This window comes from Gnatocerus cornutus, chromosome 1 (assembly GCF_029298725.1).
Source record: "Gnatocerus cornutus isolate USDA-ARS CGAHR chromosome 1, icGnaCorn1.1, whole genome shotgun sequence".
In the NCBI taxonomy this organism is placed as follows: Eukaryota; Metazoa; Arthropoda; class Insecta; order Coleoptera; family Tenebrionidae; genus Gnatocerus; species Gnatocerus cornutus.
In genome coordinates this window covers 31,555,975-31,578,974 of record NC_142233.1, presented here as the reverse complement: position 1 = coordinate 31,578,974, position 23,000 = coordinate 31,555,975, and the positions used below count along the sequence as shown (strand labels likewise).

Here is a 23,000-nt window from a genome sequence, read left to right as displayed (position 1 = left end):
GGCGTGATGGCCTTTTGATGGTGGTCGATTACCACTAATTGCCTCTTAACGACTTTCCAATGAGTTGAGACGAAATGTTTTCCAAAAGAGATATTACAGTCACGTCCACCATCATGTCAAGACTTGTTTACGCATTCATCTTGTTCTTCGGCACCGTGTCCGCGGTTTTAGAAAATTATTACTGGCGGAATTACAACGGAACCATCCCTGAAGATGCCGTCATCGGAGGGCAATCCTTCGGCCATAATATTTACATCGGGCAGGCTTACATTAGAAATGAGGGGGTTATTCCGGTAACAATCAATCCAGGGGTTAAAGAAGTCTCTGTGGCTTTAAGAGGTGTCAGGAGAGTGGATAACTACATCAAGGTGAGTCAGAGTGAGGTAATTGAACGGCACTAACTCCCGTTTATTTAGATTCTTTGTGGACACCAAGACGAGTTTCAGTGGCTTCCAGCAACCGCCGCCAACCTCCACGTCGAGCTTCTAGACAAGCGCCCCGTTCTTGGGGGACATGACGACTATCGCACCTATCTTTACATCGGACAAGTTAATGTCGATGGTGGTACTATCATTGCAAGAGTCGATCCTTTCACTGTCGGAGACGCAACGATGATGTACCCCGAAAAGAACCTGGAGAAGACCGTCAAAGAGTATTCGGTTCTTTGCTTCGAGGACTTTGGGTTTGACTTTGATATTCGCATGAAACCGACAAAAACCAACACCACAATGTAATATTTGTAGAAACGTTTATTGAATATTAAAATCTCTGTGTACAAATTTTACTTCTTGGTGAGATTGTCCACCAGTTGCTTGAACATGATCACTCCTTTCCCATTAGCTTCTTCGTAGTCGGGGGCTGCGGCTTTGGCCCGAGCCAACCACGCGGTGACGTTCTTGTAAGGCGAAAGATCGAAGTTGACGACTTCATAGGTGGTCACAGTGGCCAAAAGTGACAAATCCGCGAGAGTCAGCTGGTTTCCGGCGGCAAAGTCTTGGTTCTGGAGGAAAGTGTCCAGGAAGACGAAAGCGTCTTTGATTTTTTCCAGTTTTGCCGGGTCGTATTCAGCGCCAGCGAACATGACAGGGTACTAAATAAAAACTAATTAAAAACCACTCGGAATTGTGTAATCAAACTTACGTAATAATCAGCAAATCTGGCGTACAAAGTCCCGATATCGAAATACAGTCTTTGATCGACCTGCGCCCGCTTCTTGGGGTCTTTGGGGTAAAGCGAATCGTTTTTCCCGTATTGGTCGGCCAAGTAAGTCATGATGGCGCGACTTTCCCAGAGGGCGAAGCCGTTGTCCACCAGGGTTGGAATGGTGTGTTGGGGGTTGATCTGTTAAATAGTGTTGAATAGGCTTTGTTATGACCGGGGGGTGTTTTTACCTTGATAAAATCGGGGGTGAGGTGTTCACCCTTCATCAGATCTGTCAATTTGAGATTCAGCTCGACACCTACAGCTTTAGCGGCCAGAAGGACAGCGCGACATGGGGCGCTGCCCGGAAGGTAGTACAAATCAATTGGCATTCTGAAAAAAATAATTTTTAAATTCGGCGCTTTTATTCATTATCGCAGGTGGCTTTGCAGCTGGACACGCAGGTGTCAGCACTTCATGCATGGGCGTGGAAACAAATGGGTTAAAGGGGGCATGTATTAATTAATTACACTAGTTTACAAACCTCAATTTTTTCTTATATCCCGAGATTAAATTCATTAGGCATAATTTTATCACGTCTGGATTTTTCAGGACAGGACTTTTTTGTTTATGCGTAGGAAAGCATTCATTTTTGGGTAAACTTATTTGCAAGATGCGATTTTTAAATTTAAAATTTGTAAAAACTTCAAGTTTGATTATAAGCAACTTTTCTTAATAACTTTAATTCATATCTCTGTCGCGAAGCAAATTATTGAAAAATCCCTCTATTCAAAAAATCGCAGTAGGCTGAGTTTGCAACTTACAGTTGACGTAGTAGTCTTTAAAAATGCACCATATGGCCTTCTATGATTGTGCTAAAATTCAAATTTTTTCTCCAAAAATAAACGGAGAAATAAATGAGCTTGTAGTCAATTAAGAGAGACACTCTGTATAAATAAAAAACCAGGCGTGATAATTTTTTTCTATTTTCAGTTTTGAATTCTGCTTAAAAAATTCTTCTAGATTCAACCCTTTTTAATACTGTTTATTGGGATATAAAACCTTGTAAACTAGTGTTATTTCAGTTGCGGCAACTTAATCATTTAAACAACTGATTTTGGTTAACTGGCACGCAAAACAGGCCAAAAAGACGCATCAAAGCCACATTTTACACTTAAAAAACGAACTTTATTTTCAAGTTATGTCACCACAAGGTACGCCATTGTTTCTCCATTATCTGCCAACTTCAACTGTTATAAAATAGTTTGACATTTTTTAATCGTTAAACAATTTCAATGTCGCCTATGATATTCGCACAAAAGCCTAAGGCGTTAATTTTTGTTTGTCTATTGTAACTCTTTTTTAAGAAGACCTGCATATATCAAGCCGGCGCCCGCTTTTGTTGTAGCTTCGCTGTTGAGTAATAATAGTCCTTGAATCATCTAAATTTGGAGGTCAAGGCCGGTAAATTTCAGAAATAGTTTCAGTTTCTAGACCCTATCATACACTCGTAAAATATCGCATAAATATACATAAAAATTCAATTTGGAGGCATAAATAGAAAATTTCTCGTCAAGTTATAATTTATTGACATTGCCGAAGATATAATCTGTTAGAAATGTGGTAAATAAATTAAGGCTGTCATTTTCAAATTTACGAAAAGCGATGAACTTAAAAAAACTTTTCTGTTTAATTTAGTTTTCATTTTTTTTCTACAAATTTTATTAGAATGATGTTTGCAGTACTTTTACTATTGCGACAAAAGAAAATTCATTACAAGGCCAAACATGTAAGGTGATGCATTAAGTGATTAAGAGGATGTTAAATTAACTGCATCATGACATGACTGTAAAAACGAGTAATAAGAAAGTATGTTCAAAGGCAAAATATGCAAAAAAAAAAATAAAATACTGATAACAGACCAGTGGTATTTGCGTCGATAACAATTCGCAGAGGCGGTGCCGTTTGCATTACCATGATCTATATAAGTCAATAAGAATGTAAAATAATTGTCGCTGAGTCAGATAGTGAGAACTTTCCAATATTTGTTATATTGTTATAATTTACTATCTTAATAGTTTTTTTTGTGTCCTGATGATAAAACCGTTTTATTTTCGTCTTTATTCTGTAACAACCAACTTACTTTCAAAGAAGTTTCACCGGCACCGGTAACTAGTTTTTTCACACTGCACGTTTGCAACGAACACTCTCGCTATGAATCTCAACTTGGAATGCGTTTGCGGCTGCGGCCTGGCTCATTTCCACTCTCCCCTCATTGGCTCTGACGATTTGGTCGTGGTTTTTTCCTTCCGTTCCATTCTCTTTCATTCTTTTTATCAGGGCGAGATTAAAAAATGGCACTACTGAGAATTGGACTATGAAGAGACGACCTTCGACTTCTAACAAGCTTTGCCGAAAGTAATTGCGGTGGGAAACTGCGGAAAATGAGGTATTTGCCGGATGCGGCGGTTTCCGAACGGGAATTTGCCGTGTTAATGAGAGCTTCCTTTTCGGGATTGTTTCAGGAGCGGATTAAAGACTTGTTGATACTTAAACGCGTTTTATGGATGCTTTGTAAGAAGGCGTCGTTAAGGTAAAAATGACCGTCACGTGCGTTTTATGGCGTTTCCAAAAAAAAACATTGCTGGACATGATCAATTAGAAAAAAGTTGACTTGGAAGCTGAAGTTTTCATTGAAAATCAACAAAAATGAAAGTCATGTAAGGGCACTTTTTATGAAACAATTGAATTTTTGAATAGAATTTTGAATTCAAGTCATGTTTCCTCAGGCACGACGGAATTTTCTATGAATCACTTCAATTTTGAATTTTACTTTGTCTCCAGGGGTTTTTAGTTTTATTACCTGTAAACACGAATTTGTGGTAATGAAATCATTGGATGTATCATTTTTCGAAATGTTCGAGAAAAATGATTGGTAAAAAATAGGCTTTGAACTCTGGGGATTTTATCCGAATTTTATGGTTGTGGTTTAGTTGCGTGCGTAAAATTGACCTCGTTGCGCCCGAAAATCGTCCTTCAAAGTGACAATGGAGCTTAGAAATTACAAGCACGGTCCAATGATGCCATTGGCCTATTATTACATAACCCGGTAAAAGGAAGAAGACTTTCCTGAAATGAATAATACAAAGTAATCTAGGTGCTTGTTTATTTATGAAAAAAATGTAAATTATTCTACGTTTTACAACTTGAATAATTGATTGATCCTATCCAAGTAGCACATAATTTAAATTAAATGGTATCTATACACGGTTGACCAATGATGCAGAATTCAACACTTTTCAACGTCGTACGACTAGTCCTGAATTTTCCCAATAATTTATATTTGGATTATTGCCAGTAAACAAATTGTACAACAGTTCATTTTCACCACTCGCCAGTAGCAGCAAAATTACTGACACAACAAAAACTGTATAAATATTATTATATACATAACGCAGTGTAGTTATCAAAACGCACTCTCTTCAATTCACAGTCCCAAGAAAAGAAAACAATACAAATAACATTTGCTAAAAAGGTGTTCAATGACCAGTTTGAGCACACCGAGCACTTGTCAGAACTCACACGACGCGAATCTATCGTCAATCTAATACTACGACCGGAGGTTCTTCAAACTTTGTTTTTAACTGTCTCCACGGTTTTCGAGCTGCACGACGTAGTTCTGGTAGGGTGATTTGCCGCCTCATCCTCCTGCAACACAAACACACTGTATAATAAAGGTTAGATGAACGAAAGAATGCTTACTTGCTGCCTTCCGTCGCTCGGAAGTACACGTCGTCGGGGGCGTCCATCCAACTAATGACTTGTTTACGTCCGGAGCCGGTCCGGGTCATGTGGGCGATTTTTGGTTTACCGTTGATCTGCGATATATGCCGGGGCAGTCCTTGGGCTTGAACTATCGATGAAGACATCATCGAAGGGTACTGTTCCGAACGAGACGTGGAGTCTTTGTTCAAGCGCTTCGGGGGCGGCGCGCTCAAAGCGGAACCTAAGACAGAAAGTGGACGTTAAAACCGCGCTTTAAAACGCTTTGCCTGAGTTTTGGTAGCTCGAGTGACAACTCACCATCGTCCCAGTCCAAGTCAGAATAGAAGCCAGTAAAAAGAAAAGCAAACTTTAGCATCAACCTAAACCTATAAACTCCCTATATACTTACTATCTATCCCATTCATCTCGTCGTAAGCGCGCCGCTTCAACGACGGTGACATGTTATTCAAAGGAATCTTATCCACTTCCGGTTTATTAGGCACCCTTTCATACAAGAGACTCCCGTCGGGCCCAATTGGCGGTTTTGGAAACGCCACTTTCTCGGGCTTCGGCAAGTTCTCCTTATCCGTTAAAATCAACCACTGCGGTGTCACTGGGCCGGGATTCCCCAACCTCGTCGCGATCGCCGTCACACTCCCTCTATTCTTCTTCCGATACACCAACAACTGCTTCAATTCGGCTAGTGACTTCCCAACCATTTGTGTCGCACATTCTTGCTTCACCGCCTGAATGTTAATCGCGAAGAACGGCGCTCTTGCCGCATGCCGCGGTTTCATTATGTGTCTGCACAACCTCCTGGAGATCCGCGTTAAAGGTGTCGTGTATAAATAGAACGCCGTGCGCGTTTTCATGATGGGACGTGGTGATCCTGAACGCACCACAATGCCGTGAGCGGTGGCATAGTGTCGACCGAGATGAGCTTTAAGTTTGAATTCTTTTCCACAACCGCCGATGTTACAACGATGAGGGCGGTGGGACATGGCGGATGACATGCGATCGTCGTCCACATCGCTGCCGGATTTCTTCTTGTTGCCGTTGTCGAAATCACCGTCGCCGAAGCGAGTGGGGATTTTCAAGCCGCCGTATTTTTTCCAGTAGGCCCAACAAGCGTGGCAGAGGCGGCATTGCAAGTGCGAGGGGCCCCAGGCGTACCACTGAGTGGACACCGTCACTGAAAAGACAATGGAGCAATAAGAAGACAACTCTATTGTTGTGGATGGATTCTACTCACCATTACATGACTCGCAGGACTTCCCTCCAAGCGACACCACAGGGTCTGAATTCCCATTACTGTTCCCATTGACCACTCCTTTGTTGTTGTTGAGCGCCGCCGGATTTGGTTTGTTACTGCAATGAGATCGCAGTTAGTAAAAATAAGTGCTGCAACCTTTCCGAATACAAACTCACTAGTTGGGAATGTAGACCTGCTTCAGTTTGGATTCAGCTTCGACCGCCTTGACCCTCTTCTGCTGGACGTACCGATCCGTGGTCTTCCACATGTAATAATACTCAATGATATTCTTCAACGTCTTCCACGGCAAGAAGTCTTGACGTATATCGTTGAAATCTTTCCCGTATTTATCCAGAGCTTCTTCGAAGAGGTTCGCTTCCGAAGCGCTCCACTCTTCCATTTCATCTCGACACAGCACCGGACCACTGGAAGGTACTAAAGAGCACAAAGCACTCGCTAGATCATAACTATGACGATGCAGCGTATCCATCGCATGAAACAGCGTGATATCCCGACTTGCGGCCGCCGCCGACATGTGCAACGAAGGCTGCTTCACACTGGAACTGCAGTCTAAAGCTCGAGCGAACGTGCCGACCGATCGCGAAACCACTAAGAATTGATCGATTTGTCTATCTGTTAAATTGTGTTCGGGAGTCCAAACGAGAGTTTCCAGTTCAGACAACTCGCGCGAGTTCTGTTCGCCTTCACGAAGAAGAGGTGTCACGTCGCACTGGTACCGACTGCCGACGCGGATTTCACCTTTGTCCGCCAGAAGCGTCTTCTGAGTGGGATCGAACACCAGGCAGTAGAAAAACATGTCGTCTTTATTCAAGTATGAATTGAGCGATTCGGTTTCGTTGAAGAGTGTGACGGAGCACTTGCCGCGGATGTGGGTCGCTGGGAGGGTTTCCACTTGGCGGGACAGAAACAACTCGCGGTGCTTCATTTGGTGCCGCTGCTTTGGGTTTAGGGTTTCGCAGCCGCGGCTGCTCGAGTCCGACACGGGGCTGCCGTTGGACTCGTCTAAGGCACCTAAACAGAAATTAGGGTTAACACACTCCACATACTCTACAAGGCTTTCAGGTGGACATGCAGACTTCGCAGTTCTTGCGTGCGGTAAAAAAAACGAACAATATCAACTCTTTTTTCTGTGGGGTTTACGTAATTAACAGATTACGCGACGAGTATTAGCAAATTCTGCTACAATTAATTCAGTTCGTTCTGCGCTTTCGTGACGATAAGACTTGGAGTTGTTGTTTCACCTTTATAAGATTAGTTTTACAACTTTTTTTTTTCATTTGCTGTTAGGTTTGTGTATTTCTTTTCAAAATAGTAGGTATTTGCCTTTATATAAGGTGTTTATAAATGTTTCTAGCATCAAAGGTGGCTATGAAATGCCAAAAAAAATTGCCGCTCATTACAAATGTAGGTTTCGACTTTTCAACTGACATTTGCAGTTAATCTCAAACATGGAGCAAAGTAAGTTTTGAAAAATAAGCTGTTCTAAAGTACAGCTCATTGCTATCAGTCCACTTTCCTGTGTAAATTTTCGAAAAATTAGGGGTGTAAATCAGGCTTTCAATTCCTTAGGGACAAAATTAGGGGAAAATTAAATGTAGCGATTTAACACGTTGTCCAAGTTAAATGTATTAATCAATAACTAATTAAAAATTTGTTGCAAAAGAATGATTTTAATAGAGATTTAACAAGTTTTGGCAATGTTGTGAAAAACGATTAGCTTCTACGCATGCCACAGTTTCGCTGCAAATTGTTACCGATAATAATCGCTAAGGGCTGCTGCCAACTTAACTTTTTAATGAGTGGACCGATAGTAATGAGCTCTGGTATAGTTGTGGTTTAAAACCTGAAAATCAAAAACTTGGACACAAAACCGTAACTGAAACGTCATTGAGGTAAGTAACATTATAAATAATTTTTAAGATAGTTATATTCACTATGAAAACAAAGCGGTAAAATAGTGCACAACAAGAATTCCAGAGCCACCTTTGATGCTAGAAACATTTATAAACACCTTGTATTATAATAAAAATATTCGCATGTTTTTTCATAAATTACCCTTATCTGTATCGTTAAGTTTAAAAATCATTTACGAATTTATCATGACTTACTTTCAACTTTCAACAAAATCGCATAATAGTATCGTCAGTCAATAAAAAACTGAATACTGTCAATCCAGTCGTTGCCAGAATCAAAAATAGTCGCCAAAAATCAAAAGAATTAATCGAATTGCGACGTGCGTTTGAAGTAAAAATTAAAGTTAATTTGCCGTCAGATTTTTTTCGGATTCCATAATAAATTACCAAATTGAAAATGACATTCCATCACAGAAAGCGTGTTTTGTCGAAACATTGCAAATATCCAATTTGAATTCTCGCTAATTAAATATTTATAGATGGGGTCATGTTTAGACTATGGAAAATACGTAAAAATATTTCTCTTTTATCGATTTTATGCCAAAAAGTCAATTTCACAGAACCACAGCATCGTTTTCGTGATTGATGTGATACATTCAGCAATCAAAAATATTCCACAGTGTTGCCAACGGTCGAAGTTACGTGACGCTAAATTAACAATTAGAAGGCAAATAAAAAAGTAACTGCTATTTATATTCGGTCGTGGTTAATTCCGAATTTACATTGATTTTTATGGATGTTGTGATTTATTTTTTGTTATAATATTTAAAATTCCGGATTTCCGGAGATTTGTCATGGATTATCAAGTTTTGTTTTGTCTTTCATTTTGCTCATATCTAGTGTGTAATAAAATGTTACCAACCCAAGAAAAAACTTGAAAGGAGCCAATTAGTCACACGGATACCAACCCAGAAATAGTATCTGCATCATTTGCAAAGTCATTGCGACAACCCCAAATTACAGTGGCGTAGGTCAGGTAGTTTCCGACCCAAGTAACAAAAAATCGGTCAAGTCGTCGGTGAAAATCGCATGTAAACAAAATTAAAAATCCTATCATTTCGATAAACAAAAGAGGACACTTATCGCAAAACTACGGTGGGATTGGTTGATTTTCGCGTAATGGGCGGATATTAATGGATTATAGGGTCACGTGACCCGTGAATGCGATATTTGTCAACGCTTGTGTCTTGTTTTGAATAGCCCGTCCAGGTTGCAGATGTTCATTTTGACAATTATGACTTTCACTTTCTAACGCTTCTAGGGGTTCAAACTGTACTCCTGGCGGCTGTGAAAAGTATGTTTGTTGGTACAGGTCGCTGTCATTTGTCGTTCTTTGAGGCTTTATGTTGGTTAAATTGATTGTATGTGATAGCTGCCAATGTAGCAAAGACAAAGAAGCTTAACGCGAATGGTACGAAAGTTCGGACTAGCGGCGTCCCAATTACGTCTTTGTTCAACCACAAAACACGTGCTACCGGCACATTATACAAGGTGTTTGATTATAATGATGTAACATTGCAGATGGTCATGAAATAAAAAGAGTAAAAACTGTCATTTGATAACTGAAATGTTAAGCGTTGGTTAAACAATTTCATACAAGATACCTGAAGCGTGATTCATGTGGGCTGAAGAGATAAAAAGCAATTACGAGTAATTTGGTGAAAATTGTGAAACTTATGGAGTAAAAAAAATGAAAAACGGTAAATTCGGTGTCATAAAGCAAAGCACACTATGTATTCGTTAAGTGCTTTCGGATTTCCGGCTTTTTCATCGATAAATAATGAATTTGTCTGTGTTTTCTGTCAATTTATTATCGCGGTCTGTGCCGGTCCGTAGACAGCCCGTCTACTTGGTACATGTCTATCACGTTGGCGTGTCTGTCATCTGCCGAATTTCGTGTGATTTTTTGTGTAAAAAGCCAAAGCGTTGGCTGTAATTTTCGGTACAGTCTTTGTAAAGAAATGAGCATCTCATTGCAGTCGTCATAGCGACGCTCTGATCGCGTACAGTACCGTCAGGATTTCGCGAAACACAGCACGGTCGGTGACAAGACAGGTACAGTCAGCGAATATCGATCGCCTAATCAAGACTTTTGCCCCACCACTCATTTAGAATGCGTGAAAAGCGACGAGGAATGTCGGTCCCCCCCGAAATACTAATTAAAAAGATAGAAACGACGCCTCCACAGGAGCCCCCCGTCACTTACATTGATGTTTGTCGGCGAGTTGGATCAGCTGGCTAGGGAGATCTCTTCGGCGATAGAAGCACATCACCTTTGCTTCCACGTTCCCCGAAGGCGTCTTATTCAATTCTTCGATGCGCCGAATTTGGTACGGGGACGTCGATGACGTCTCAAAGTACACGTAATCTGCAAAAAGACAAAGTAAACAAACAATCGACGTCGCGACGGCCACACCGTCAAGTTGGTAACACCACAAACTGGCGCTTTTCCCCCGAAAATGTAACGCAATGTTTGAATAACCACGAGATAATCAACGTAGACAAGGCCACGAGATTCTACACCGCTGATAGCCCCCCGACTTCCAAAGCCACCTCCGATAAATTACCATCGCTATTACTCCAACTCGAAGACTTCCTCTTAAGCGAAGCCGGTTAATTAGTCGTTGAAACACTCACCTCCGACGCGATACATGTTCGCTGTCATCTTCAAAAGGGAAAACAACTAATCCTTTACACAAATACTAGGTTCAGGAAACGCACATTTTACACTATTTCCCACAATTTTCTTAATGTTTTGCCACTGCACGTATCACTATCAAGCAAACAGACGCCATTTTCTCAAATAAACTCCCTGTTGGCGTCTGAACGAAGAATCATAGACAACTGTTGACAGTGGCGCCGAAAGAACTCGCGGCGGACAGTAGCGGAAACATTGAGACGATAAAACAGAAACATGCAAAAAATGACAAAAAAAGACGAGAGAAGTTAGCCCACGGAAATCCACAAAGCCAGTTGCACACCACAACAAAAACCCTTCATTATTTTTTACAACCAATTTCACCAATATCGATCAAAATCAAAAAATGTCATCATTTTCAATACGTTCTCAAGTCGTCATTATCTTTTAATCATGAAACTACTTCGTTGGCAACCCACAAAATTCAAACATTTGGTCAATAATTGTTTTCCTAAGCGATAAAAAGTCGTTAATTGCAATAATTTTGTACCAACACTTCAAAATTCAACTTTTTGAACCTGCGCTAGTGTAACACGAACTGAACCTGCGGCTACCTTCACCCCAGTCACCTCCACGTGCTGTCATTTTTGACATAACCTCACAAAACACAAGCATGGGAAAAAAACGCAAACTTTCCAAACAAAACGCGAATGATGACACCGAGTTCGATCCAGCCCCCAAGCACTTCGTGACCGCCCATCTCAAAAACCAAGAAAAGCGTCTTATTATCGTCCTCGAGGGGGCCCAACTCGAAACCGTCAAAGTAGGCAACAAATTCGAGTTACTAAACTGTGACGATCACGCCAACATCTTGAAGAATTCGGGACGTTCGCAGTCTTTGTACAGACCCGATATTACTCATCAGTGTCTTTTGATGTTATTTGATAGCCCCCTGAATCGTGCGGGGTTGTTACAAGTGTATATACACACAGACAATAATGTGCTTGTGGAATTGAACCCCCAAACTCGGATTCCCAGGACTTTTAAACGTTTCGCGGGGTTGATGGTGCAGTTGTTGCATAAATACGCGATACGGGCCGAAGGTGGTCCTAAATTACTCAAGGTGATTAAGAACCCCGTCACTGATCATTTGCCTGTTGGGGTCAGAAAAGTGGCGATGTCGTTTGGTGGGAAAAAAGTGATGAAGTGTGAGGAACTGGTGCCAAAAGGAGAAGAGCCCTTTGTGGTGGTCGTGGGGGCTATGGCTAGAGGGAGCGTGAATGTGGACTACACAGAAGACACAATTTCCATCAGCAATTATCCGTTGTCAGCGGCACTTACTTGCACGAAATTGTGTTCCGCGTTCGAGGAATCATGGGGGGTTCACTGAAAACTATGTTAATAGGAAAGTTTATAATTATAACTATACAAACAAATCATATGTTTTTAGTATTTCCTCCATAAACATACGTTTCTTCAACAAATAAACTGATTATCCATTGCAAGGGGCATATCCACTTTCTGTTTTTGGAACACAACTCCTCGACATAAACTAAGAGAACGACAAATGTTAAAAACAAGAAACAAAAACAAAACTTAAAATTACGGAAACATAACCTAAAAAAACGTGTATTAATTTATCTACCCTCCTCAGAAAAAAAAACATTTTTACCAAGCACAACTTGGCGGTGAAAGCACCTCCTCTATTAGAGACACCGTTGGCAAAATTTTCACCTCCAAACATCTCCCAGGACTCCTACCAACAAATCACAATTAACATATACACGGTGTCTCAATAAAAACCTACTTGAGTTATCAAGTTCCTGTTCACTTACTTGAGTCTTTCTTCTTTCAAACATGCTATGTAGTTGATTACTGATTTCCAGCAATTCGCCGTGCGTTTTTCGTACTCGTGGACGCCGTACCTCATTGCTAATTGAAAGATGTCTTCACTGGTGTCCCTCAACATGCTCAAATGAGTCGCTACAATTTTACTGACTTTTCTCAAGTCGGCGGTCTTGGAATCCAACAAGTGCATGGAGTAATTTAAATGCGAGAAAAATTTTATTGTGAGTTGGTGGAATTTTTCTTTTTCTAGAGCGTTCCTCGTTTTTTGGGTTCCAATATCGACAATGAGGGGCAAGGCGATGTTTGTAAACTTTTCGTCCATTTCTTCCCGGGATAAGTGTCTAAAAATTGTGGTTTAGAAACCGGAAGTGTTATTTTTTCATCAATCAATTGTTACATTTCGCGCCTGCCTGATTCGCTTTATCATACGTACCTCCAATCAACGTTCTCTATCTGTAAATGATCTAATAAGGAATCGCATTCCGGAAGTGCTATTTCCGGTAACTCCTAAAACAAAAAGTTTTTAACCGGAAATCGAATCTGCTCACTTACTTCAGCAAAACAAGAAATATCATTCGAGCACGTTGCAAAACTATCTTCATCAAAGGACAATTCGTCTTCACTAAACGATTCATTGCTACAATTGCATTCAATAAAAAAAAAAAACAATAGAAGTTACGGCACTTACCTTGTTTGTGTTGCAGCGACCTTATTTATCAACTGTTTTTCACAAACTTCTTCTAACAACGAAACAACTATCGCAATATTAGTTTTTAAAGCTATTATCTGATTTTCTAGACTTGTCACACTTTCGCTCGTTTCTTTTTGTTCGTATTCTTCCAAATCGAGATTTATATGTAGTTTACAGCAGTCAAAAAAGTGAATTATGGCCCTACAAAATAACAGTAAATAAGCGGGCGAATCTAAAATTGGAGATGTGTTGGTAGCACTGTTTGACCAAAAAAATAGAGCCCTCTCTTACCTCTTTACCTCCGTGTTGTATCCGGAAATTCGCTCGCTATAGGAATTGTTTTGTTGTATCATCCCGATAATTTCGCTTCTTCTCTGCCCCAACTCTTCTTGCAGCTGACTAATAACTGACTGATGAAAAGAATTGGCATCCACCAACTGTTTTTTTAACCGGAATTGAAGAACAACATCTTCTTTTATCTTCGCTTCCAGCTGACACTGCGTCTTTACCAAGAGTTGTTTTTCCATCGCTAGTTCACTAGTTATTGACGTTTCCGCCGCCAACTGTTCGCCACTAGCACGAAGCCGATTCTCAAGATCCTCCTTCTCAGATGTGAGCTTCAAAATTTCTTCATTCAAACGAACGATTTTGGATGCCATGCTTGTGGTCGCTACCTTCCATTCTTCGAGTTGCTTCACCAAGTCACTTTTTTGTGATTCCACCCGTTGCAGAGCTAGAGTCTGCTGATGGTAGTCTTTGCGAAGCGCTTCCATATCTCGTTTGATGGTGTCCGTTTCTGTGCACATCTTCGTGTTGATGTTACGCTCTTTGGACAGCTCTTTCTCAAGTTTCTCTAGTTTTTCCACCAAGCGATCGATTTTCATCTCTTGCTTGGCGTAGTTGCTCCTTCTCGACGGTGGTTGCTCCACTTTGACAGTCCACGCGTTCTCCAAATCTTCAGTTTCAGTGCTTTCACTCACCAGGACCTTTTCTGGGTGCTTGGTACTTAAAACAAATACAGTGCGACTCAAAGAACTTAACTTCTTCTGCACGTTTAAATTGGCTGTCTTCTGCATCGTTAAATTACTTTCGAGAGTCGTGAGATCCGACGTCAATTGCTTTATGGTGTCATTTACCGCGTGTTTTTTTCCTTCGCTACATCCGCGTTGAAAACACTTTCGGTATTCTTCCAACGTTCTGTTCTCTTTACTCAACTTCTTCATGTTCTCCCACATTTTATCGTTCATTTCTTCTTGTTCCTTCATCATTCTCCTCAATCGCTCGATTTCGTCGGTGTCGGAAGAAATCTCCGCCAATTCTTCTTTTAACGATTTGTGGGGCATCCTCAACGTTGTTTCTACCTCCAAGCCACTCAGCAGCGAATCAAAGCTGTTATTTGTGGATAACGCGAACTTCTTCTGTGGTGTGCTCGTATCAAAACGTTTCGACGACGGAGTATCCTTCATCGGACTCAAAGGCTGTTCTAACTGTCGTAACAGTTTTGGGGTGTTAAAAGCGTTGTCTTCAAACGGTTTTACAGTCTGAGACTTCTTTAGCGAGCTTTCCAATTCGCGAGTTTTTTGTTTCAGGAGTTTGTGTTCGTTCATGTAAAAGTTTACGAGGTAGATCTTCTCGTCCATTTCGGTTTTGAGGTCGTTAATGATTTCCATAAGAGTGGAAACTTCTGATTCTTTGGTGTCCAAAGTTTCGTTGAGTTCGATGAGGCTTTTCCGGTCTTCAAGCTTGGATTTTTCGAGGAATTCGATTTTTTTTACCAGTCGGATGTTCTAAAAATTGAGGTGATGATATAATTGCGAAAAACGGTGTTGTTTTAACGTTTTTATTAGATTTTAGACTCTTTGCGTACCTCACTTTCAATCTCAGCCAGTTCATTCATCCATTTCTCCTGCTGTTTTTCACAAGTTGCCAACATCCTCTCCAACTGTTCGCACTTCTTCGTCGCCTCGAGACTCCGCTCTTCCAGTTTTTCGCTTTCACGCGCGATTTCTTCACATAGCGCTTTATCATGCCTCTCTCTGCAAACTCAGCATTAAAGAAGATAAACACCGAATTCCGAACTTGCTTATTCTTCACTTTGCACCGAGAATTCAAATCCGCCAATAAAGACTCGTTTTGGTCTTCACACGCTGCAAGTTGTGTCCTAGCTAGCTCCAACTCACTCAAAGCTTTGTTTAGCTGCTGCTTTAAAGTGTCAACTTGTTCTTGCAAAGTTAAAGCAACTGGAAATTAGTTAGTAAGACAATAAAAAACTGATATTAGTTAGTTACTTGTGTTGTTATTATTGGATTGTATGTTGTCTATAACTCCTGAGACATTACTGGTGGCACTTAAACTAAAATAAAGTTACATATAAAAGTGTAAAACTTAGGGGTTATACTTAATAGGGACCTCCGCGAGACTGTTGTTAATGTCGCCCCCTTGTATACTAGCGATCCAGTCGCTCATAACGATCTGAAAAAACTCATAATCCACGTGAGGGTTAGAATCATTGGGGTCAAGTTTTGCTTGTAAATCAACAAGTTCATCCCTGGAAATAGCACAATAAAGGTACGAAAGGGCAGCAAACAAGTTTTTACAGGTTATTGGGCATGTAGGGTTTGACAAAGTTGATCAAAGAAGAAACCGAGACCTGGTTGGTGTTATTCTGATCGCACGATCTGTAGATGCTTTCCACGATGTTTTCCATTATCACAAAACGTTATTTTAATACTAAAAAAAGGTTTTTGGCCACTTAACAAACACAGACACTTAAATTTAATGGGTTTTGATACAACTTAGAAAAACTACGGAACATTTCAAAAAACAACTGCTGAAGTTTTTAGGGGACGCATGCGCACAGTTGGTACCAATGCGGTCACGTGAAAATTGTTTTTTTGAGCTGTTTTTCAGTGTTATACGTACTTTTATGAAACTAGATCCATAGTAAGAGAAAATTAATAGTTTGGAACACGGAGAAATGTCGAATTTCTGTGTTATCTAGTGATATTTATGACGGTTGGTATGCCTGTTAATTTTTGGGTTACCATCACGTGGAAGTCTCATTTCATTTTTAATGTAAATTCCAAGTTTCCTTTTCTATAATTTCTTGCAAAAAGGGGCAGCAACATAAAACAAAAGCTCAAAATCTAGACCCAGTGGTTATTGAAGATTTTTCCCAATATTCAAATTTCGCGCTTTCATTTTTTTTGGTAATTAAATAAAGGTCACTAAAATCACTAAAAAAAAATTCAGTCGATTGAACTTCAAATTAAGTGCGAAATTTGAACGTTATTGTCAATAAATGTGAAAAAAAAATGCTGCCAACTGTTTGATGTGTGTATTTCAATGTACAATATACATTGTAGAGTTTAATCAATCATAGAAATACAGATATAAATATTCAGTTCAAGGGTTGGACTCTTGTAATAACACAATTGTTAATATTTACCAATATCACAATAAGTCAAGTGCCAATAACGTTAGTCGTTAGCTTTGAAAGCCGAAGAATAACAAAATTTTAAGAGTAGACACTTTGGCATTAAAAGATGGAACTCCTTTTTTCGTTGAGAAACAATTAATAATAATATTGCAGCGAGAGACTCTTAAACGTTTGTTTTTATTGTGTTAATAGAAAAATGGCACCATATTGAATACTCTACACAATAGTTATATTAAATATGAAATAAATCTATAAATATCTTGCTTCTTAGTCGACTTCCTAATTAGAAAAAATATTTTACAAAAGACTTATCTATTGTCTTTTCAAGATTACACGCATAATCTTTTTCAAAAGAATCAATCGTACGAAAATATAGAGATTTATACAAATTTGTTATCTTAATGGTAAAATGTCACACATAGTATTTACACAGCTTATGTCTTAGAAACTACTACATTTTCATTCTTGGGTAAGGTAAGTAGGAATAAGGAACTTTTTCAAGTTACTAGAAGAAAGAATTAGACCGGCGCAGCATTTCTGCAACTTCGTGAGTGTCTTCGATCATGGAAGAATTTCCGGAATATAATAAATATGTGACAAAATTAATACAGGTGGTCCGGAACTACACCGCCTCGGCAGTGGACTTCCTGGACACTGTATGTAGACACCCATGAAAAAACCACGATATTTACAAAATAACAATATGACTGCTTATGTACACATGAGGAATAAAGAAAATGTAAAACTAACACATTAAAATATAATTTCAAATAAAACGAAAGCAAATTTAGACAATGTAGACACCTCCCATCATTCCACTTTTCGCTGGTTCAGCTGTCATTGCACAATAGTTTAATGCTTTAAAGCTATATTTCTATACACATGAAAACCACACTTTTTATACAATTTTTCGTATTTTTCCAAAACAACAAAATACCCACAATCGTATCACACAACAAAATAACAACATCAATTGAAAATTTGCCGTTTTGTACAGATCTCGGGCTAAAATGATTCAAATATAAAAATATTGATATTGTTGTAACAAATGGAAGGCACATGCCCGGTTCAACCGGCGTGTTTAGACAGATTCAACGGCATATCTGTAAAAGAAATCGTGTTGAAAAGCCGATTTACCGCAGCTGGAAGCTTCTTACCTGTTATATTATCGTCTCTGTGTTCTAAATCCCTGGGTGGATCCGCAGCCCAGGAACATGAAGGAGTATCGTGCCGCATTTCCAACGGCATGGCTGGAGTGTGGTAGACTGGAGGCATTATATAGCCCCTTCCGTACACATTTGGACTGTAATACGGTGGAAGAGTATATGGGTACATATAATGTGGTAAATAAGACGGATGCGGATACGAAGGATAACCTCGTTTGTCGGCCTGCTGCAAAAAATTCAAGTTAAGAATGTGGAAATCCGTGGGAAACGGCTATTATATGCAAATTTTCGGACGCCTACATAATTAGACGAACAATTGGTTCCTAAACATCCCACTACTAGGTTTAAGCTATCGGAAAATGGTTTCAGTAGGCGACGGAATCAATGGCATTGTATTTTTCCGCGTTGGTAAAGAAACTGTCAAAAAGACAGAACTGCCAACACGGTTTGAAATTTTAAAACCGCAGACGCTTTCTCCGGTAATTTTATGACAGTTAGGTAATCTACGACGTGCCGGTCGGTTTCTCTAGCTCACACTTTCAAGGTGTTTTTTTCATCGCCTCCTGCGTCTTGTCCAGCGAACAGGAAACCCGGCAAGATGGCGTCTTGCCGTCATTGTTCGCTTATAATGGCTCTATTATTTCAGAAGCTTGATAAAATCGCCCAACACGGAACGAGCCGCGTCGTAATTACGAAAAAAAAAAAAGAAACAGGGAAGTGTTTAATCCATCACAGTAGAGTTAACATCAATCTCATCACAGCGGAATGATCGCGAATCAGACCACATCGAGCGCGTTTGAACCGTAACCCTCGAAAACAATCCAACTTTCTTTCAACTTACCGTGAGTTCAATGGATCTCAGTCTGTCCACACTCTCCGAATACCACCTATCCTCCGAAGAAGGCGAACAGTACTGTGTCGGCGTCATCGAGGCGTTAAAGTGACTAGGGGAGTTACTCGGCGACCGCTTCACATTGCGATCTTCTGCCAGCAGTGATGTGATACTATAGCTGCAATTGCGTGGTGGTTTCACGTCCTCCGACGTCCCATTCGAGCCGCCACTGCTAACTTTTGCCGTTGCCGTCGTCTTATTCCTGCTCCGTTTCTGACATCCGTCCTCTACTTGCACTTTGTCTTTTTCCATCTCGCGCAAGAACCTTTTTCTTGGCGAGACGACCATGTCGGCGCAGCGCGTTTTGTCCAACAGATTCTGAACGATGACGAGCAAGGAAGCACGAACACTGCGATTCTTGTTACTGTTAACGTCTTTCGATGTCCTATCACTGTACACAATTCGCAATTCTTTTTCCGGGATGGCGGAGTACGGACGGCGGGATTTGCGGATTTTACCGCAAACGCGCTTCATTTTCGGGCGCCAGAAGAAAAACGTCAGTTCCTTGGACTGGTTACGACGGGGAGACGGCTGCTTCCAGGAGTGGTCGCGCTGCCATGGAGAAGACTGGATGGAACTGTTGTCGTCCGACACTGAAAGGAACGAAATTTATACGTTTTCGTACAATAAAAAAAACTACAGAATGCCATCCAAACATACATTGTTGTTATTACAGTAGAACCTCACTAATCAGACCCCTACGGGACCAAGGGGTAGAACGAAACCGCCAAAAGGTCGGATTAACGGGAGAATACAGTAAACGTGTTTTTATATCGAGAGATCAAATAAAAATTCGCCCTCAGTTACCTTTGGAATTCGACAGCGTGTCCTTAATTGCCACTTTGGCGGCTGCCAATTTTCAGGTTATAAGATGAAAACTGTCTTGAAATACAAAAAATGGAAAGCAAAAGTTCGTGTTGTTATGAGTTTTTCATATGAGACCGTTTTGCAACATGAATCAAACATGACAGTGTTGTCAAAATCGTTCATTAAAATCTTCACAAAACTTCCAGTTTGACAACGTCAAATTACTTGACAAAAACAAAAGACTGTTTCTTCAAAGACATGACTTGAAATTTCAAAGCCAACTGAGGATGAGTTTTTATTTGATCTCTCGATAGTTAAAAGTAAATTATATACTAAAAGTTATACATTAACATTTAATAAATATTATCTCCTCGTATTGCCATATATATTCTGAACAAAATTTATCAAAAAGGGTAAAAAAATAAAATAAACACCTTTTAAATGAAAGAGGTTTCCTTTATTCAAATTTCCGAGAAATTTTGGGCTCGATCTAGGGACTCTTGTTTCCCTTTCGACCCCGCGGAAGAGTCGAATTACCTGTTCAGTCGGTCTAGTGGGAGGCGCATTAGTGAGGTTCTACTGTATACGAAAAAAAAACAAGCTTCTTTCTCTTTAAGCAAGCTAAACGTTTTTTCGCTTGATGGCAATCATGGCCACTTTTACCCCTAATTAAAAATGACGTCAAAGGAGGATTTGAAATCCTAATCCTAAAACGTATGTCGATTTTTATCACAAAAACTGTAAAACCTCTCAAATGTTTAGTTTTCATACGTTAAAACTGATGCGGTGGCGTTAGTTACGACATAATTTATTTCATCAAAGCCAATACAACATACTTTTATCCTTATGCAAAAGCAACTATAAAAATTATTCAATATTTCCGTTACAGAATGACCGAAAGAACAGACAGAATAAATTACTTTTTTACTATAAAAACAAACAAGTTTTATAACAAAGTTGGTACCAATGGGCTGTTTTTTAGTGTTCCGCATTTTCATGAACCTCGATCAGAGTAACGGGTCGATTTCAAGTCACTGCGTTAACGCAAATTTGCAACCGTTGCCAAGGTATGAGCAATGTGATTGGCGTTGCTATGTTGCAAATGGGATTTGCAGTAACGCAAGTCACACTTGAAATCGACCCCTAAGAGTGGATTAAGAGGTCCGAGCACAGATAAAAGTCGAATTTCTTTGGTATCTGGTGATATTTATGACAGTTGGTATTCCTGTTAATTTTTAGGATTCCATTATGTGGAAATCTTGATTTCTTTTTTATGTGCGTTCACATGTCTGGAAGGTTTCGAATCTTCCTTTTCTGTAATTTCTCGTAAAACGAGGTACCAACATTGTCTCGATATCAAAATAAAAACACTAGTTAAAATTTTTTTAGCAAAAAATGCACCCAATATTGAATTTTCGCGCTTTGCATCTTTCTGGTAATTAATAAAAGTCACTAAAATCGCCACTGATGCCAATTCGCAGTCGATTCAACTTCAAAAGAAGGCGCAAAATTTGAACAATAAATATTTTTATTCTTATGCAAAAGCAACTTTAAAAATTATTCAGATATTTCCGTTTCAGAATGACCGAAAAACGGACAGAATAAATTACTTTTTTTCTATAAAAACAAACAAGTTCTATAACAAAGTACCTAAGATAAAGCACCAAGAAAAAACACATTAGTTGATGTAACATTTTCTTTGTATAGTTGTTACATTGTGTGGAACGATGAATGAAACGTGCGTTGTCTAATTAAAAAAGTAATTTTCTAATTTTATTGTAAAAAATGAAGTGTTGCAATCACAAATGAATCACTTTGCCTATTGTTAATTGTAATCTGGATAATTACAAAAACGTAAATTTTAATTACGTTTAACGTTTAGCAAGTTAATTTTGAGTATAATGTGGAAAAAACGAAAATGACAGTTCAGGTAAAAAAAATCAGGAATAATCAAGGTGGCTTTGCATTTAACACATAGGTTTTGGGAGATTTTCTACACTTATTAAACAATTGATACATGAGCTATGGTTCAAATACAACAGATTAATTTCACTTTTTACCATAAATTGGCACTGAAAACACAATAATGAAACCAACTTTTAGGTTATGTTGCACTAGGAAAAAAATCATGGCCTACTTGGTGCAGATACTGAAACAAGTTATGGTCTTTGCGATTTTGGGAAATTTTGCTTGAGATTTGGTGCTTGACTGATATTTTCTTGTTTTTATTGTGATTTTTACGAAACTCTGTGTTGTCTTGGGCCATCTGTCACTTGAAAGGGTCGCGATTTCGAGTCTTTTTTTCGTCTAAAACGTTTGTGAATGTTGTGAAACTCACCACTTAAAGAAGCACTGCTTTCCTGTCTGTATGTGGGTGTAGACGCGGCCGTGCCCTGCGGTGGCCAGAAAGTCTTTCTGGGCACCGAAACCCACGACATTCTTTCTCCTTCACGCGCCCTCTCCAACTCCAAGATGAATTTCCCATCTAAAACAGCCCCCATGTCAAATCCCAGCTAGAAAAACGTCAAAATAGCAATCACCCACCTTTGAAAAACTTAAGTCGCCCTCCTTGCACGTAGTTGTTCTTGAGAGGTTCCTCCTTGATAGCCCCATCAGCAGTGCCATTCATGCCATGTCTTTTGTGCTTTTCCTCTGTCATTTTTGAACATTTTGTCAAGATGGTGTGCGAAGACTGGCGTGATTCTGATATATGCATCTCATAGCGTTTGTATGAAGTTTCGGGGCCGCAAGTCGCAAGTTTTCATCTTTAAATCGCCGAATTCTTCGAATGTGATGTTTCATTCCATTCCACCTGCTGACACTACCGAGAATCGTTGCGGTAATTTCACCTCCACTACGCCCGCTCTTGGTAAACGCTCCAGATCACATCGTACTAAATATGTTTTCTTCATATTTCGCACATTATTTCCGTTAAACACGAATGTTTACTCTCATCCAACGATAAACAACATCGACGAACGTTCACCACTCGCTCTTTCAGTCCCGTGGTCAAAATTTCTGATGATGTAGTCGATGGCTCGGTCGGTTTCGTAAAAAGTTCATTCACATGCACCGCGACGATTTACAGCTGGAATTTCGAGAGATTTTACAGTGCAAACACCGCTTCTAAACCTCGCAACGGACGTAAATTCGACTCCTTTATGCATAAATCCACCCCCGAAAGCAACATATTCGGGAATGTTTAATTAATAACAATTTATGGTAATTAAAATTTGAATTCCGCGCGCGCGACACCCGACGTCGATCGATAACGCAGAAACGGTTTTTGACAGATGCACGCTAGCGGGGGGACTAACCACAGGACTACATCACCGCCAACACAACGACCCCATATTTAAAAAAACACAAACATAAACTGGGGATGCAGGTAATGCAAAAAAGTTCAAATCAAGCAAATTTTTTTTATT

At 39.8% G+C, this 23,000-nt stretch overlaps 6 protein-coding genes across 8 annotated transcripts; 2 read left to right on the top strand and 4 right to left on the bottom strand.

The window, feature by feature from the left end:
• Window positions 1-43: 43 nt before the first annotated feature.
• On the top strand, window positions 44-734 carry LOC148181677 (uncharacterized). Its single transcript, XM_088050231.1, has 2 exons — window positions 44-368; window positions 417-734. Exons 1-2 carry the CDS (start codon window positions 75-77, stop codon window positions 732-734), a joined length of 612 nt encoding a protein of 203 aa, XP_087906357.1. The 5' UTR covers window positions 44-74.
• On the bottom strand, window positions 732-3,374 carry LOC148181676 (glutathione S-transferase 1-like). Its single transcript, XM_088034742.1, has 4 exons — window positions 3,284-3,374; window positions 1,392-1,533; window positions 1,141-1,341; window positions 732-1,090 (listed from the first exon to the last, which is right to left on the bottom strand). Exons 2-4 carry the CDS (start codon window positions 1,530-1,532, stop codon window positions 782-784), a joined length of 651 nt encoding a protein of 216 aa, XP_087890868.1. The 5' UTR covers window position 1,533; window positions 3,284-3,374; the 3' UTR covers window positions 732-781.
• A 915-nt stretch (window positions 3,375-4,289) lies between these two features.
• MTA1-like (metastasis associated 1-like) lies at window positions 4,290-10,921 on the bottom strand. 2 transcript variants are annotated; one of them, XM_088038924.1, is made up of 8 exons: window positions 10,729-10,921; window positions 10,298-10,459; window positions 6,334-7,189; window positions 6,158-6,273; window positions 5,315-6,097; window positions 5,224-5,253; window positions 4,903-5,146; window positions 4,290-4,848 (listed from the first exon to the last, which is right to left on the bottom strand). In XM_088038924.1, exons 1-8 carry the CDS (start codon window positions 10,754-10,756, stop codon window positions 4,740-4,742), a joined length of 2,328 nt encoding a protein of 775 aa, XP_087895050.1. In that variant the 5' UTR covers window positions 10,757-10,921; the 3' UTR covers window positions 4,290-4,739. The 2 variants fall into 2 exon arrangements, with proteins under 2 accessions (XP_087895050.1, XP_087895057.1); XM_088038931.1 differs by lacking the exon at window positions 5,224-5,253.
• A 375-nt stretch (window positions 10,922-11,296) lies between these two features.
• LOC148181674 (ribosomal RNA small subunit methyltransferase NEP1) lies at window positions 11,297-12,240 on the top strand. Its single transcript, XM_088047599.1, has one exon. The coding sequence runs from the start codon at window positions 11,403-11,405 to the stop codon at window positions 12,117-12,119; it is 717 nt and encodes a 238-aa protein (XP_087903725.1). The 5' UTR covers window positions 11,297-11,402; the 3' UTR covers window positions 12,120-12,240.
• On the bottom strand, window positions 12,134-15,975 carry LOC148181673 (uncharacterized). Its single transcript, XM_088047613.1, has 12 exons — window positions 15,866-15,975; window positions 15,667-15,816; window positions 15,557-15,621; window positions 15,348-15,508; window positions 15,136-15,300; window positions 13,560-15,055; window positions 13,266-13,469; window positions 13,130-13,214; window positions 13,011-13,084; window positions 12,565-12,918; window positions 12,402-12,485; window positions 12,134-12,346 (listed from the first exon to the last, which is right to left on the bottom strand). Exons 1-12 carry the CDS (start codon window positions 15,973-15,975, stop codon window positions 12,166-12,168), a joined length of 3,129 nt encoding a protein of 1,042 aa, XP_087903739.1. The 3' UTR covers window positions 12,134-12,165.
• Window positions 15,976-16,591: 616 nt separating this feature from the next.
• Window positions 16,592-22,794, bottom strand: H (transcriptional corepressor hairless). Of its 2 annotated transcripts, none has more exons than XM_088044202.1 (5): window positions 22,117-22,794; window positions 21,911-22,057; window positions 18,715-19,358; window positions 17,865-18,096; window positions 16,592-17,810 (listed from the first exon to the last, which is right to left on the bottom strand). In XM_088044202.1, exons 1-5 carry the CDS (start codon window positions 22,286-22,288, stop codon window positions 17,776-17,778), a joined length of 1,230 nt encoding a protein of 409 aa, XP_087900328.1. In that variant the 5' UTR covers window positions 22,289-22,794; the 3' UTR covers window positions 16,592-17,775. The 2 variants fall into 2 exon arrangements, with proteins under 2 accessions (XP_087900328.1, XP_087900320.1); XM_088044194.1 differs by having other exon boundaries at window positions 17,865-18,099; window positions 22,117-22,791.
• Window positions 22,795-23,000: the final 206 nt, after the last annotated feature.

Bases quoted from the DNA above. Each gene is read 5' to 3' on its own strand.
- LOC148181677 (XM_088050231.1), top strand. From the start codon at position 75: ATGTTTTCCAAAAGAGATATTACAGTCACGTCCACCATCATGTCAAGA. The intron at 369-416 runs GTGAGTCAGAGT...CCGTTTATTTAG, and splicing joins GAGTGGATAACTACATCAAG to ATTCTTTGTGGACACCAAGA.
- LOC148181676 (XM_088034742.1), bottom strand. From the start codon at position 1,532: ATGCCAATTGATTTGTACTACCTTCCGGGCAGCGCCCCATGTCGCGCT. The intron at 1,342-1,391 runs GTAAAAACACCC...ACTATTTAACAG, and splicing joins TCACCCCCGATTTTATCAAG to ATCAACCCCCAACACACCAT. The intron at 1,091-1,140 runs GTAAGTTTGATT...GTTTTTATTTAG, and splicing joins CCAGATTTGCTGATTATTAC to TACCCTGTCATGTTCGCTGG.
- MTA1-like (XM_088038924.1), bottom strand. From the start codon at position 10,756: ATGACAGCGAACATGTATCGCGTCGGAG. The intron at 10,460-10,728 runs GTGAGTGTTTCA...GTCTTTTTGCAG, and splicing joins GAACATGTATCGCGTCGGAG to ATTACGTGTACTTTGAGACG. The intron at 6,274-6,333 runs GTGAGTTTGTAT...ATCTCATTGCAG, and splicing joins CAGGTCTACATTCCCAACTA to TAACAAACCAAATCCGGCGG.
- LOC148181674 (XM_088047599.1), top strand. From the start codon at position 11,403: ATGGGAAAAAAACGCAAACTTTCCAAACAAAACGCGAATGATGACACC.
- LOC148181673 (XM_088047613.1), bottom strand. From the start codon at position 15,975: ATGGAAAACATCGTGGAAAGCATCTACAGATCGTGCGATCAGAATAAC. The intron at 15,817-15,865 runs GTAAAAACTTGT...TGCTATTTCCAG, and splicing joins CCCTACATGCCCAATAACCT to GGATGAACTTGTTGATTTAC. The intron at 13,215-13,265 runs GTAAGTGCCGTA...ATGCAATTGTAG, and splicing joins GTCGCTGCAACACAAACAAG to CAATGAATCGTTTAGTGAAG.
- H (XM_088044194.1), bottom strand. From the start codon at position 22,288: ATGCATATATCAGAATCACGCCAGTCTTCGCACACCATCTTGACAAAA. The intron at 19,359-21,910 runs GTGAGTTTCACA...CGTTCCTTTCAG, and splicing joins AAGCAGTGCTTCTTTAAGTG to TGTCGGACGACAACAGTTCC. The intron at 18,100-18,714 runs GTAAGTTGAAAG...AATTTTTTGCAG, and splicing joins TGAGATCCATTGAACTCACG to CAGGCCGACAAACGAGGTTA.